The sequence below is a fragment of the Pan paniscus genome, chromosome 5 (genome assembly GCF_029289425.2).
Source record: "Pan paniscus chromosome 5, NHGRI_mPanPan1-v2.0_pri, whole genome shotgun sequence".
NCBI lineage: Eukaryota > Metazoa > Chordata > Mammalia > Primates > Hominidae > Pan > Pan paniscus.
In genome coordinates, this window is record NC_073254.2 from 57927609 (window position 1) to 57940810 (window position 13202).

The following is a 13202-nucleotide window of genomic DNA, read 5'->3' on the forward strand; positions in this document are numbered from 1 at the left end:
ACTGCACCAGCGCGCCTGCGTGCAAACGCCAGCCTAAGCAGAGAGCAGTGCGCCTGCGTGCAGCTACCAGCATATGTGCTTGGCGAACAGCGCCGGCTAGGTCTTCCAACCTCTGGGTGGGGCGCCAGCCGGGGCGAGCCCAGCACCCCGGCCGGGCAGTACTTTTTTTTTTTTTGCATACACCAGTTCTCAGGATATCGGAATCCGGTGCACAGCAGCTTCTTCAGGTTTGAGGTTCCGGATGCCTGGGGGCGGAGAAACGGGAGGGGAAAAACAGATGGCAAGGTGGGTGACCAGCGTCCAGAAATCCACTGGGGAAACCTCCCGTTTTTACCCTTGGTACCGCGAGAATGGGCGGGGTCTGGCTTCGGGGCGGAAGCGACGGGCGGTCCCGGTTCCAGGGCGGGGCTGGAGACAGGGAGACCCGGCTGGGAAGTGCAGGCAAAGCCGGCTGTTACCCTGCACAGCCGTCACCCTCAACTTTCCCTTCAGGTGAGGCGTCCATGGAACGACTTCTGGCCCAGCTGTGCGGCAGCAGCGCAGCGTGGCCGCTCCCGCTGTGGGAGGGGGACACCACAGGCCACTGCTTCACCCAGCTGGTGCTCAGCGCCCTGCCCCACGCGCTCCTCGCCGTGCTCAGTGCCTGTTACTTGGGCACCCCGAGGTGGGTAGAGACGGGCGCAAGGCATCTGTCCGTGTGTGCCTGCAGATCTCACCCGCAGCCTACATCTTCCGGCAGTGTCACCAGAATAGCGAGGTCTCTGGAGTAGGGCAGAAGTAGAATAAAATCTAAGCATTGCTACTTAGCAATGTGGCTGTTCTTGGGCAAGTACCTGCCTTCTCTGAGTCTCATTGTTGGGAGGTTTAAATGAGATAATGAATTTAAGCATATAGTGCAGCGCCTGGCATGTTTTTAAAGGTCCGATGAGTGTCAGAAATCATCAGAATTGTCCATTTTCAGCTACCCGGACTCAGCTGTCATGAATTGGAGGCAGAATTGGGGGAACAACGTTTTTAGCCAAAAGCGATGATGTGTTTAAGTTGTAGGCTCAGTTTCTCACCACTGCAACCCATGAAACCTTAGTGTTTCCAGATTAAGAAAAGCATACCTAGGCTCAGCTGAAGAGGAAGCAGTAGATAGACAAGAAGAGCAAAATCAAACATTAAGCCTTCCCCAATTAAGGGCTATAAGGTGTGGATGCTAAACTCAACTTGATTTTGTATTTAGTTCTTGTATGGCTAGAGATGACTAAAGTTAGTCTCATTCTGGCTGCCGAGAAGATAGGAGGACGGTGTGGTCTCTGCCTTTGGGAGTTCCTAGTCTGATGGGGGGAAGTGTCTCTATCCAAGAGGTCTTTCTTGCTTTCTCATTAGACTGAGTTCCCAAAAGACTGTGCCAATTTTTAATAGCTGCTCTTCTGAGAAGGCTGTCTATGCTAGGTGATTAAACCCTTCTAGACTTTTGTCTCTGTGTAAGAAACAAATCAGGATTCCTCCCAGACCAAGCGGATACACAGCTTCTCCTATCCAAGGAAGGGATTCATCCGCCCCCTGGGAAAGCAAGAAAGACCATCATGTGATCAATAGAAATTGTGCTTCACTTCACTTATCAGCCTTGTGTGTGTTGCTGAGAAGGGTTAGAGAGATCGAGAATCTAAGACAGGAAAGGGCCTCAGAAGGCTTTGAGACTCACTGCTCACCATACTGGTGAGGAAAGTGAGATTCAGAGAGGAAAAGAGACTTGAAGGGGTGATGAGGCTGGTTGATGGCCAACTTGGGGCCAGTTTATGCCTCCAAGGGCCCAGTGTTCTTTCTTGGGTCTCCACATCTTAGGAAATATATATATATTTTTCTTTTCCTTCTTTCTTTTCTTTCTTTCTTTTCTTTTCTTGTGTGTGTGTGTGTGTGTGTGTGTGTGGCGGGGGGGAGGGGGGATTGTTATTGTTGTTTTGTTTTTTGAGGCAGCGTCTCCCTCTGTTGCCCAGGCTGAAGTACAGTGGTGCAATCACAGTTCACTGCAGCCTCAACCTCCTGGGCTCCAGCAACCTCTCACCTCAGCCTTTTGATTTGCTGGAGCCACAAGTGCATGCCACCACACCTGGCTAATTTTTTTTAAAATTATTTTTAATAGGCTGGGTGCAGTGGCTCAAGCCTGTAATGCCAGCACTGTAGGAGGCCAGGAGTTCGAGACCAGCCTGCCAACGTGGCAGAATGCCATCTCTACTAAAAATACAAAAAATTGGCCGGGCCCAGTGGCTCATGCCTGTAATCCCAGCACTTTGGGAGGCTGAGACAGGCAGATCACTGGAGGTCAGGAGTTTGAAACCAGCCTGGTCAACATGGTGAAACCCCATCTTGAATCGCTTGAACCCAGGAGGCAGAGGTTGCGGTGCGCCAAGATTGCACCACTGCACTCCAGCCTGGACGACAAAGCGAGACTCTGTCTCAAAAAGAAAAAATTATTTTTAGTAGAGACAAGGCCTTGCTTTGTTGTCCAGGCTGGTCTTGAACTCTTGGGCTCAAGCAATCCTTCTGCCTCAGCCTCCTAAAGTTCTGGGTTTACAGATGTGAGCCACCATGCCCAGCCAGAAATAGAAAAAAAATTTTTTTTTTTTGAGACAGGGTCTTACTCTGTCACCCAGGCTGGAGAGCAGTGGCACGATCTCGGCCCACTGCAACCTCCACCTGTTGGGTTCAAGCGATTCTCCTGCCTTAGCCTCTGGAGTAGCTGAGACTACAGGCGTGTGCCACCATGCCTGGCCAGTTTTCGTATTTTTACTAGAGATGGAGTTTCACTGTGTTACACAGGCTGGTCTTGAACTCCTGGCCTCAAGTGATCCACCTGCCTCTGCCTCCCAAAGTGCTGGGATTACAGGCTTGAGCCACCATGCCCAGCCCAGAAATAGAATTCTTAAAGGCTGATTTTTTATTCCCATCTAAATCCCTACAAATAACTGTCATCAGGTGGACTTTTAAGAAAACCCCCAGCTACTCGGGAGGCTGAGGCAGGGGAATCGCTTGAACCTGGGAGGTGGAGGTTGCAGCGAGCTGAGGTCACGCCATTGCGCTCCAGCCTGGCAACAGAGCAAGACTCTGCATTTTAGCTTACAAGTAAACTTTTTTAGTAACCTAGCCGTGCCACAAAGGGTGTAACAGACTCAGTCCTCTTTTTGTATGAACTTTCAAGACATCCTGATACTCACTGCTGCAGATACGTTTTCCTGTATTTGATTCTTTTTTTTTTTTTTGGACGGAGTCTCTCTTTGTCACCCAGGCTGGAGTACAGTGGCACGATCTCAGCTCACTGCAACCTCCGCCTCCCAGGTTCAACCGATTCTCGTGCCTCAGTGTCCCAAAGTAGCTGGGATTACAGGTGTGTGCCACCATTCCCTGCTAATTTTTGTATTTTTATTAGAGACGGGGTTTTACCATGTTGGCCAGGCTGGTCTCAAACTCCTGATCTCAAGTGATCTGCCTGCTTCAGCCTCCCAAAGTGCTGGGATTACGGGCATAAGCCACTGTGACCAGCCCCTGTATTTGATTCTTAATGCAGACAGATCACCTTTTGTTTATTAAAAACATTTTTTTATGCCAAGAAGATATAAACACAAGCAAAAATAGATATTTTTCTTTAGCTAAAGGAGTCGCAAAAGCAATCCACACCACCTTCTATAATCAGTGGAAAGAGAGTAGAATATTCCAAGCCTTTATAAAGTTTAGGCTACCATATTAGAATATAAAAGCTGTATGTAAGTCCGATTTTTATTCATTTAATAGTGCTTCAGGTGAATTTAAGGGTACTGTTAGGTGGATCCTTTTGTAAAAATGAATATGTACCCTTTATCAGTTATCTGCATGAAAACTTTGGATTTTTTTTTTTTTTCCTGAGACGGAGTCTCCCCGTCACCCAGGCTGGAGTGCACTGGCGTGATCTCAGCTCACTGCAACCTCCATCTCCCAGATTCAAGCGATTCTCCTGCCTCAGCCTCCTGAGTAGCTGGGATTGCAGGTGCCTGCCACCATGCCTGGCTAATTTTTGCATTTTTGATAAAGATGGGGGTTTCACCATGTTGGCCAGGCTGGTCTCGAACTCCTAACCTCAGGCGATCCTCCCGTCTCAGCCTCCCAAAGTGCTAGGATTACAGGCGTGAGCCACGGCGCCCAGCCTGGATTTTTTTTTTAATTTTAGATTCATGAGGCATATGTGCTTGTTTGTTATTATACATGGATATATTATGTGATGCTGAAGTTTGGGCTTCTAATGATCCCATCACCAAAGTAGCAAACGTAGTACCCAGGATTTTTTTTTTCCTAGTTAGTCTTCATGTTAAGTACAATCTTACCTCAAAATTGTTAATGTCTGTGGTTTAAAAAAAAACATGAATCAGAAATGGTGTGGGTAGTTTAGAAAATGAGTTAGGTTCAGGTGGCCGGTTAGCTCAGTTGGTCAGAAAATGAGTTAGGTTCATCTGGGAAGACTTCCTGGGAGAAAAGACCCTGGGTTCTGAGGTAAAGTGGAGTAGGGATAAGATGTGCAAGGCAGGAAGGGAGTTGATTCCTTAGGTAAATGAATTATTGGAGGTGAGGGGTATGTCTGGCTCCTGAGTCAGCCACGATGTGCCTCCTTGTCTTCCCCCTTGTCCCCAGGAGTCCAGATTACATCCTACCCTGCAGTCCTGGATGGCGCCTCCGACTTGCAGCTTCCTTCCTGCTTTCCGTCTTCCCGCTGCTAGACCTCCTTCCAGTTGCTTTGCCACCAGGGGCAGGCCCAGGACCCATAGGGCTAGAGGTGTTGGCAGGGTGCGTGGCAGCTGTGGCCTGGATCAGCCACAGCCTGGCCCTGTGGGTGTTGGCACATTCCCCTCATGGCCACTCCCGGGGTCCCTTGGCCTTGGCCCTGGTAGCCTTGCTGCCAGCTCCAGCCCTAGTGCTGACCGTGTTGTGGCATTGCCAGCGAGGCACACTTCTGCCCCCACTTCTCCCAGGGCCCGTGGCCCGCCTATGCTTGCTCATCCTGCAGCTGGCTGCACTCTTGGCCTATGCACTGGGATGGGCAGCTCCTGGGGGACCACGAGAACCCTGGGCTCAGGAGCCCCTCCTGCCCGAGGATCAAGAACCTGAGGTGGCTGAAGATGGGGAGAGTTGGCTGTCACGCTTTTCCTATGCCTGGCTGGCACCCTTGCTGGCCCGTGGGGCCTGTGGAGAGCTCCGGCAGCCTCAGGACATTTGCCGCCTCCCCCACAGACTGCAGCCAACCTACCTGGCTTGTGTCTTCCAGGCACACTGGCAGGAGGGGGCACGGCTGTGGAGGGCCTTGTATGGGGCCTTTGGACGGTGCTATCTGGCACTTGGACTGCTGAAGCTGGTGGGGACCATGTTGGGATTCTCAGGGCCCCTGTTGCTCTCCCTACTGGTGGGCTTCCTGGAAGAGGGGCAGGAGCCACTAAGCCACGGCCTGCTCTATGCTCTGGGGCTAGCCGGTGGGGCTGTGCTGGGTGCTGTGCTGCAGAATCAGTATGGGTATGAGGTATATAAGGTAACACTTCAGGCACGGGGGGCTGTGCTGAACATCCTGTACTGCAAGGCTTTACAGCTGGGGCCCAGCCGCCCTCCTACTGGGGAGGCCCTGAACCTACTAGGCACTGACTCTGAACGGCTGCTTAACTTTGCTGGGAGCTTCCATGAAGCCTGGGGCCTGCCCCTGCAGCTGGCCATCACCCTCTACCTGCTGTACCAGCAGGTAGGCGTGGCCTTCGTGGGTGGTCTCATCTTGGCACTGCTGCTGGTACCCGTCAACAAAGTGATTGCCACCCGCATCATGGCCAGCAACCAGGAAATGCTACAGCACAAGGATGCGCGGGTTAAGGTGAGCGGGTACTTGGGGTCCCTCAGCTATCTGGAGACCCCACCCAGCCCAGGTCCCCAGGTCTTCCCATGCACACTACCTGAGGGAGTGAGAGTGACCTCAAAGTTAAGAGCTGAGACTGGAGAAAGGTAGACCTGGGTTCAAATCCTGGCTCTACACTTACTGGTTCAATCACTTCAGACAAGTCATTTAACCTATTTGGGCTTCCCCTTCCTCATCTGTAAAGTGAGAATAGTAGTAGCTTACCTTGTAGAGTTGTAAGGATCTCATGAGATAATGCTTAGTGTAGTGCCAGTCACAAAGTAAGCTCTGAATACATGTGGCCACCCTGGGAGGTAGGAAGTCATCTGTCTGGCACCAAACAGGTCTTTAGGGCCAGAGCTGGGACCCAAGTCTCCAACCTCCGTATCTAGAGCACAGACCACCCCATGGCTGCATGTAGAGACCTAGGAGAACCTCAGCTGCCTCTTTGGGTAGGCTGAGGGGAAGGGAATAGGTCACTTTCCTGCCTGGGTCAACTCCAGGTGTTTAGGGTTTGGCTGAATTTGCAGAGCTCTGGGTTCTGCAGTGATTGTGGGTACCTTCACAAAGGGGATGGCAGTCCTGGGGGTTCATACAGCATAGTTGTCGACCCTTAGTGGAACAGCTCAGAGTGCTCCTGGAGGGAAGGGAGGTTGATAGATGGTTATGGCATGAGGCGTTTTCCCCTACCTGTGACAGCTACAGACGAGGAGTTTTGGCCCTTGCCCATCTTCCCTGGGCCCATTAGCCTGTTTGACCCTGGGCTGTGGTGTGGCCTCTTATGCCTGTGTACTTCTACAGGAATAGTTTCTGTGCCACTCAAGCCGGGGGCCGGAACTGGGGGGCCAGCCCCCGAAGCCCACATCTTTTGGTTTTGGGAGATAGCCCTTTGTCCCTCATCTAATGGGAGGAGAGCTTTTACTCCGCTGTGGTGACCTGGCTCCACCTTCCACCACTCCTCCTAGGAAGTTGGGGAATTCCCGCTCCAAGCTGTCCCCAGCTGGAGCAAATGGAGAAGTAAGAGACTGGGAGGGGAAGCAACCCAGGGCTGAAAAGGATTTGAAGGGCAGGATTTCCAGAAAGTACTGAGGTGAGGAAGAAAACCAAGACTAGGGCAGTGCAGAGTATCTGGGAGCTTAGAGTACTGAACATTCTGCCAGCAGCCTGGGGAAGGCTTGGCAGGGAAGACACATGAGCAGTGCCTCCACTTCACGCCTCTCCCTTGTCTCCTTTCCCTAGCTTGTGACAGAGCTGCTGAGTGGCATTCGGGTCATCAAGTTCTGCGGGTGGGAGCAGGCACTGGGAGCCCGAGTAGAGGCCTGCCGGGCTCGAGAGCTGGGGCAACTCCGGGTCATCAAATACCTGGATGCGGCCTGTGTATACCTGTGGGCTGCCCTACCGGTTGTCATCTCCATCATTATCTTCATCACCTATGTCCTCATGGGGCACCAGCTCACTGCCACCAAGGTGAGGACCAGGAAGGAAGGGGACCAGCATCAAGGAGACTTCAGCAAAGTGAAGACAGAGGCTCGGGCCCTCAGTGCTGGCTGAGAAGGAGGGAGGGATCCCTGACTGCCTCATCTCTCAACCAAGGGAAAACTGAAGGAACCTTTTTGTGGGGGCCTTGGATATATAACCCTCCCCTCTGTGAAGGAGTTCCTTTCTTTCCTCTCCTCTACCTTTCACTCCAGCTTCTATTCAGTTCCAGGCTTGGGGTTAGGTCTCTTCATCCTCGTTCTAATGGCCTTAGGAAAAAAATGTATGATGCAATCCTGGGTCTAGCCAAGGCCAGGTGATGTTGCTACTTGGAAATTCTTAAAAAAAAGACTCAAAATGAGCTAGGCCTGCCTAGTTAAAAAGATGCAACCTTGGCCAGGCGTGGTGGCTCACACCTGTAATTCCAGCACTTTGGGAGGCCAAGGCAGGCGGATCACCTGATGTCAGGAGTTCGAGACCAGCCTGACCAACATGGTGAAACCTTGTCTCTACTAAAAATATAAAAATTAACCAGGTGTGGTGATGCATGCCTGTGATCCCAGCTACTCAGGAAGCTAGGGTAGGAGAATCACTTGAACCCTGGAGGTGGAAGTTGCAGTGAGCCGAGATTATGCCACTGCACTCCAGCTTAGGTGACAGAGCAAGACTCGTCAAGAAAAAAAAAAAAATGCAACCTGAATCCCTTGAGGAACATTGGAATTTCTAGGATTCTTTAAGTGACCATCTCTGCCACATCTGATCCCAGGATTGGCCAGCCAGCCCTTCAGTTCTGTCATTGCCCAGTTCTTCCCTCCGTAGACCTGTCCACAGGGCTTCCCATAGAAACAGGCCCTTAGATAACTCCTGGGGCTTCACCCTGCTCCCACCTCACTCAGGTGTTCACGGCCCTGGCACTGGTGCGAATGCTCATTCTTCCTCTCAACAACTTCCCTTGGGTGATCAATGGCCTCCTGGAGGCCAAAGTGTCCTTGGACCGGATCCAGCTTTTCCTCGACCTTCCAAACCACAACCCCCAGGCCTACTACAGCCCAGGTAATGGGAAGCTAGTGGGCAGAACCTGGCACAGGGTGAGGAGGGAAGTGGAGCCACTTGGGTGCTGCGCATAGATGTCACCAAGAGGGCTTAGAGAGAGCGGAATCCAAAACAGACTCATTTAGCTCTGGGCAGGTAGATATGGGGCTGGCAAGTGAATTACATGATTTACCCTCCCCAAACAGATTGTGGTAGATTAGGAGCCCAAATCAAGTGGCTTCTCTGTTCAGATCCCCCTGCAGAGCCATCTACAGTATTGGAGCTGCATGGAGCCTTGTTCTCCTGGGACCCAGTTGGAACCAGCCAGGAGACCTTCATCAGTCATCTCGAAGTGAAAAAGGTTTGTTGGACAGACACCCTGGGAGAGTCCTCAGACTAACGAGAGAGATGGGAACTCATGTCAGAGAAGCAGTGACCGAGCCAATCATAGCTGATGGCTCTGCAGCTCTAATTGCTGTAGGAGGGATAGACATTTGGTGAGCAGGTTCTAATCATGAGGAGATGACACCTCACATCTGAATCTCAGAATAGTTGCACCTCTCTCTGGTCTTTAGGCAGCTTGTATCCATCCAGTCCAGACCAATGGGTGTGCTTGTCTCTCCATGTCCCTCAGAAGCTGCAGCATTCAGAACAGGCCCTGGGGCTTATGTAGCATCTCCCCCAGATTGGGGATCTGGGGGAGAGGCCCAGCAAGTGCTTCCAAGAAATATTTTGTAAATGGGGATCCTCTGTTTAGGCTGGTGAAAAGCAATCACACCCTGTGACTCATGCTACAGCATACAAAGAACTTAAAATGGGGCATTCCTGGCAATAAGCCAACTCCTGTTCACCTCCTGTCCTGAGTTTTCACTCTCTCCTGACCTTTGTCCAACCCTGTGCCCCACAGCTCAACCCGGCATTCTCTGGTGGTGGCTGAATTGCCTCCACCACATTTGGCTCACGTTTCTGGCTTGGGCTGTATGTTTTGTTTTTCCTCTTAGTTCAGGCAAGACAAGGCTAGATTTGTACAAAGGAATTTTGCTAACGTGTTAGTTGGAGCTTTTTTGGGTATAAGTTACAGAAACACACTAGAGCTAGCTTAAGCAAACAAGAATTTATAATAAGGATGTAGAGATACATTGCAGAATCCAAAGGCAGGAACGCAGCTGGATCTTAGAAACAGCCCAGAACCAGGCCTCAACTCGCAGAGCTCTCTGCTTCTGTGTGCCTCTCTCCCTGTATTTGCCTGGTTCTCTTCTCTCTGTGGACACACCCTCCACTGAGCAGAAGATGTGACTACAGAGAATGCTCGAGTTTACAAGTTACAGCCAACAAGGAGAAGCTGCCTCTGGGACCTGATCCCAAATTCCCATGGAAAGGTCTCAGAAGTGGTGCCCACTTGTAGCTGGGTCAACCCTGGCTGGCAGGGTTGGGGCATCACAGGCAGATAGAGCTTCTGAGAGCCCAGTACCTTCTAGAGAAGGAACTAGGACTTTTTTTTTTAAATATTTTTTTGAGCAGGGAGATAGCTCCATGAACATATGTTATGACCAAAAAAAAAAAAAAAAAAAAAAAAGGTAAACAGAAAAATTTAAGCCACAGAAATAGGGATCTATGCAAAACACTGCTTTTTCCCCTGAGATATGGTAACTCTAGCCACAGGTTGACTTAGCCAACCCATCATCCAGGCCCTAAAGCCTGGAATTCTACCCTTCCCTCTCCCATTCTGGAGTGCCTGTCTCAGAGTTTACCTTGGAAGTTCTTGGGTGGTTTCCTCCCATTCTCTCTGGCATGCTGCTCCCCTTCAGAGGCCCTTCACATAGACAGTGAAACTGATAGCCACTCTGAGTGGAGGAAAAAACACCCTACTTTTCTAGAGCCTGATCTGTTGATCAGCCTGTGAAGTGGAGAATTCTTTCCCTACACACTAAAGAAAGAAGAAAAGAGAAGCCTCAGTGGGAGGACTGGCAGCCCAGAGTGTCAAGAGGGAGACCACTGCCACCTCTGTCCTGTCTCCTACCAATAGCAGATGCTTGTGTGGCTTCCTTGCAGGGTATGCTGGTGGGCATCGTGGGGATGGTCGGCTGTGGGAAGAGCTCCCTGCTGGCTGCCATCGCTGGAGAGCTCCACAGGTAACCAACCTCCTATGCACCCCTGTCCTTACTTTGTCCTTTAGCAAACACTGAGCCCCTCTTATGTGTTGGACACCTTTTGGGGGTCAGGGGTACTAAGAAGAGCAACGCATGGTCCCTTTATTGGGAGAGTTTTCAATCTGGAAAGAAGGAGGTGGCCAAGAAAGCGAATCATTGTAATCATTACACCAGAGTGTTTTAAATGCTATAGTAGTCAGCAAAGGAATGGAAACATCCAGTGTCAGCTATTCTTTCAGAAATGTGGCTGTGCAGAGAAGGGATCCAGAGAGGAGCATAGGTTTGAGGGAGGACCTTGTTTTCAGATGGGAACAAGTACAATGTGGTGGCCATACTCTCCACTGAGCTCCTGAACAGATGTAAGTACAACAGCTGCTTGGCTGTAGCCAAAGAGCTATTTCTTCCCTTCTTCGCCCAGAATGGGCTTCATTAGGACCCCTTGACCTCAGGAGCTGCCATCTCAGTCATGTGACATGAAGGGGGACCCTGTGTAGAAGACAGCAGCCTGGGGAGGCTTCTAGGAGTCAAGGGCTGGGCATGGAGGGACCCAGAGGAGAGCTGGTCCTCATATTGCTCGCCTGGCTCTCTGCAGGCTGCGTGGGCATGTGGCAGTGCAGGGGCTGTCCAAGGGCTTTGGCCTGGCCACCCAGGAACCCTGGATCCAGTTTGCCACCATCCGAGACAACATCCTCTTTGGGAAGACATTTGATGCACAGCTGTACAAGGAGGTGCTAGAAGCCTGCGCCCTCAATGATGACCTCAGTGTGAGTGCCTGGCCTTGAAACCTCTTAGCTGCCTGTTTCTCCAGTGTCCCTGACACCTCAAACCAGGAGCTTTGCTTTTCTGGAAAGGGGTTGCTTCTACTCGGGCATCACTTATCTAGGAATGGCCATCGGACTGTGGTCCTCCCCGAGTGTCCAGCTGCCCCTTCTGATAGGGCCCAGTAGGGTGGTGACTGTGTGTTCTGCACAGTCGTGGGAAGAGCCCTAAGGCCTCTGGAGCTAGGGAGGGTTCCACCTGTGGGGCTTAGCTCTGCACAGCCTGGCTCCTTGTCCCCTTCTCCATACCCACTTCCCACTGGGAAGGCTTGGAAGAGTCAAAGTTTCATTTGGTTGCAGGTTACCCTAGGGAAACCTGCCAAGCTATTAGATTTCCCCTTGCCCCCAGTCCAGAGTACTATATTTATAGGAGAAGAGATTCCAGATTTCTCCCTTGACTTCCCACCCAACCCTGCTGTCCCCTTCAGAAATGTCAGCACCACTACCCTACCCAGGTAAATGTGGAATGTCCCTGAAAAGGAGCACTTTTAACCTTGACCATGGGGCATTCTGTATCCAGCTGTCATTCTTTTTATTACTTTTTTAAAATTGATTAATTTTTTTTTTTTTTTTGAGACAGGGTCTTTTTTCTGTCCCCCAGGCTGGAATGCAGTGGCGCCATCTTGGCTCACTGCAGCCTCTGCCTCCTGGGCTCAAATGATCCTCCCACCTCAGCCCCTCAAGTGGCTGGGACTACAGGAGTGAGCCACCACACCTAGCTAATTTTCGTTTTGTTTTGTTTTGTTTTGTGTTTTTGAGACGGAGTCTCACTGTGTTGCCAGGCTGGAGTGCAGTGGCACAATCTCGGCTCACTGCAACCTCCGCCTCCTGGATTCAAGTGATTCTCCTGCCTCAGCCTCTCGAGTAGCTGGGACTACAGCTGCGTGCCACCATGCCCAGCTAATTTTTGTATTTCTAGTAGAAACAGGGTTTCACCATGTTGGCCAGAATGGTCTCCATCTCCTGACCTTGTGATCCGCCCACCTTGGCCTCCCAAAGTGCTGGGATTACAGGCGTGAGCCACCGCGCCTGGCCTACTACCCTGTCTTTTTAACAGTCAAGGTAGTAAGATATCTTGGGCAGATTTGATGTAAAAGCTTTTATAGGTTTTTACTTTTTTGTGTGTGTGAGAATGAGTCTTGCTCTGTCGCTCAGGCTGGAGTGCAGTGGAATGATCTCGGCTCACTGCAACCTTTGCCTCTCGGGTTCAAGTAATTCTCTTGCCTCAGCCTCCTGAGTAGCTGGGACTACAGGTGTAAGCTGCCGCGCCTGCCTAATTTTTGTATTTTTAGTAGAGATGGGGTTTCACCATGTTGCCCAGGCTGGTCTCGAACTGTTGGGCTCAAGTGATCCGCCCGCCTTGGCCTCCCAAAGTGCTGGGATTACAGGCGTGAGCCACTGTGCCCGGCCCAGCTTTCGTAGGTTTTTAGAGAAGGAATGTACTACCTCTAAGGCTTCTTGTGGCCTCAGGAATGGTCTACTAAGCAAAGGGATTCCCTTCCTCGCGCAGAGGAAGCACCTGTGATCCACTAGATGGTGAGTCCCCTGAGCTAAAAGCTTTGTTGTTCATCTCTTTCCTTAGTGCCTACAACAGTACCTAGGACCTAGCAGACTTGGGAAAGCAATGAATGATTGGCCAGGCGTGGTGGCTCATGCCTGTAATCCTAGCATTTTGGGAGGCCAAGGAGGGTGGATCGCTTGAGGTCAGGAGTTCAAGACCACCCAGGGCAGCCAGGCTTAACAGTGGTGGCTCACACCTGTAATCCCAGCACTTTGGAAGTCCAAGGTGGGCAGATCACGAGGTCAGGAGTTCGAGACCAGCCTGCAGGCCAACATGGT

General features: G+C 51.1%; 1 protein-coding gene across 9 annotated transcripts in view; it reads left to right on the forward strand.

The window, feature by feature from the left end:
• Positions 1 to 13202, forward strand: part of ABCC10 (ATP binding cassette subfamily C member 10) — a 22961-nt gene continuing 9759 nt past the window's right edge. Inside the window, exons 1-8 of one of the 9 annotated variants that reach the window (XM_034962134.3) lie at positions 1 to 285; positions 493 to 664; positions 4648 to 5866; positions 7127 to 7354; positions 8260 to 8416; positions 8602 to 8756; positions 10448 to 10527; positions 11138 to 11309. In XM_034962134.3, the coding sequence (XP_034818025.2) occupies positions 504 to 664; positions 4648 to 5866; positions 7127 to 7354; positions 8260 to 8416; positions 8602 to 8756; positions 10448 to 10527; positions 11138 to 11309 (2172 nt within the window). In that variant the 5' untranslated portion in view covers positions 1 to 285; positions 493 to 503. Of the gene's footprint in view, positions 286 to 305; positions 665 to 3408; positions 5867 to 7126; positions 7355 to 8259; positions 8417 to 8601; positions 8757 to 10447; positions 10528 to 11137; positions 11310 to 13202 lie in introns of those variants that run through there. The other 8 variants (XM_034962135.3, XM_057302496.2, XM_055113629.2 and 5 more) reach the window with 8 other exon arrangements.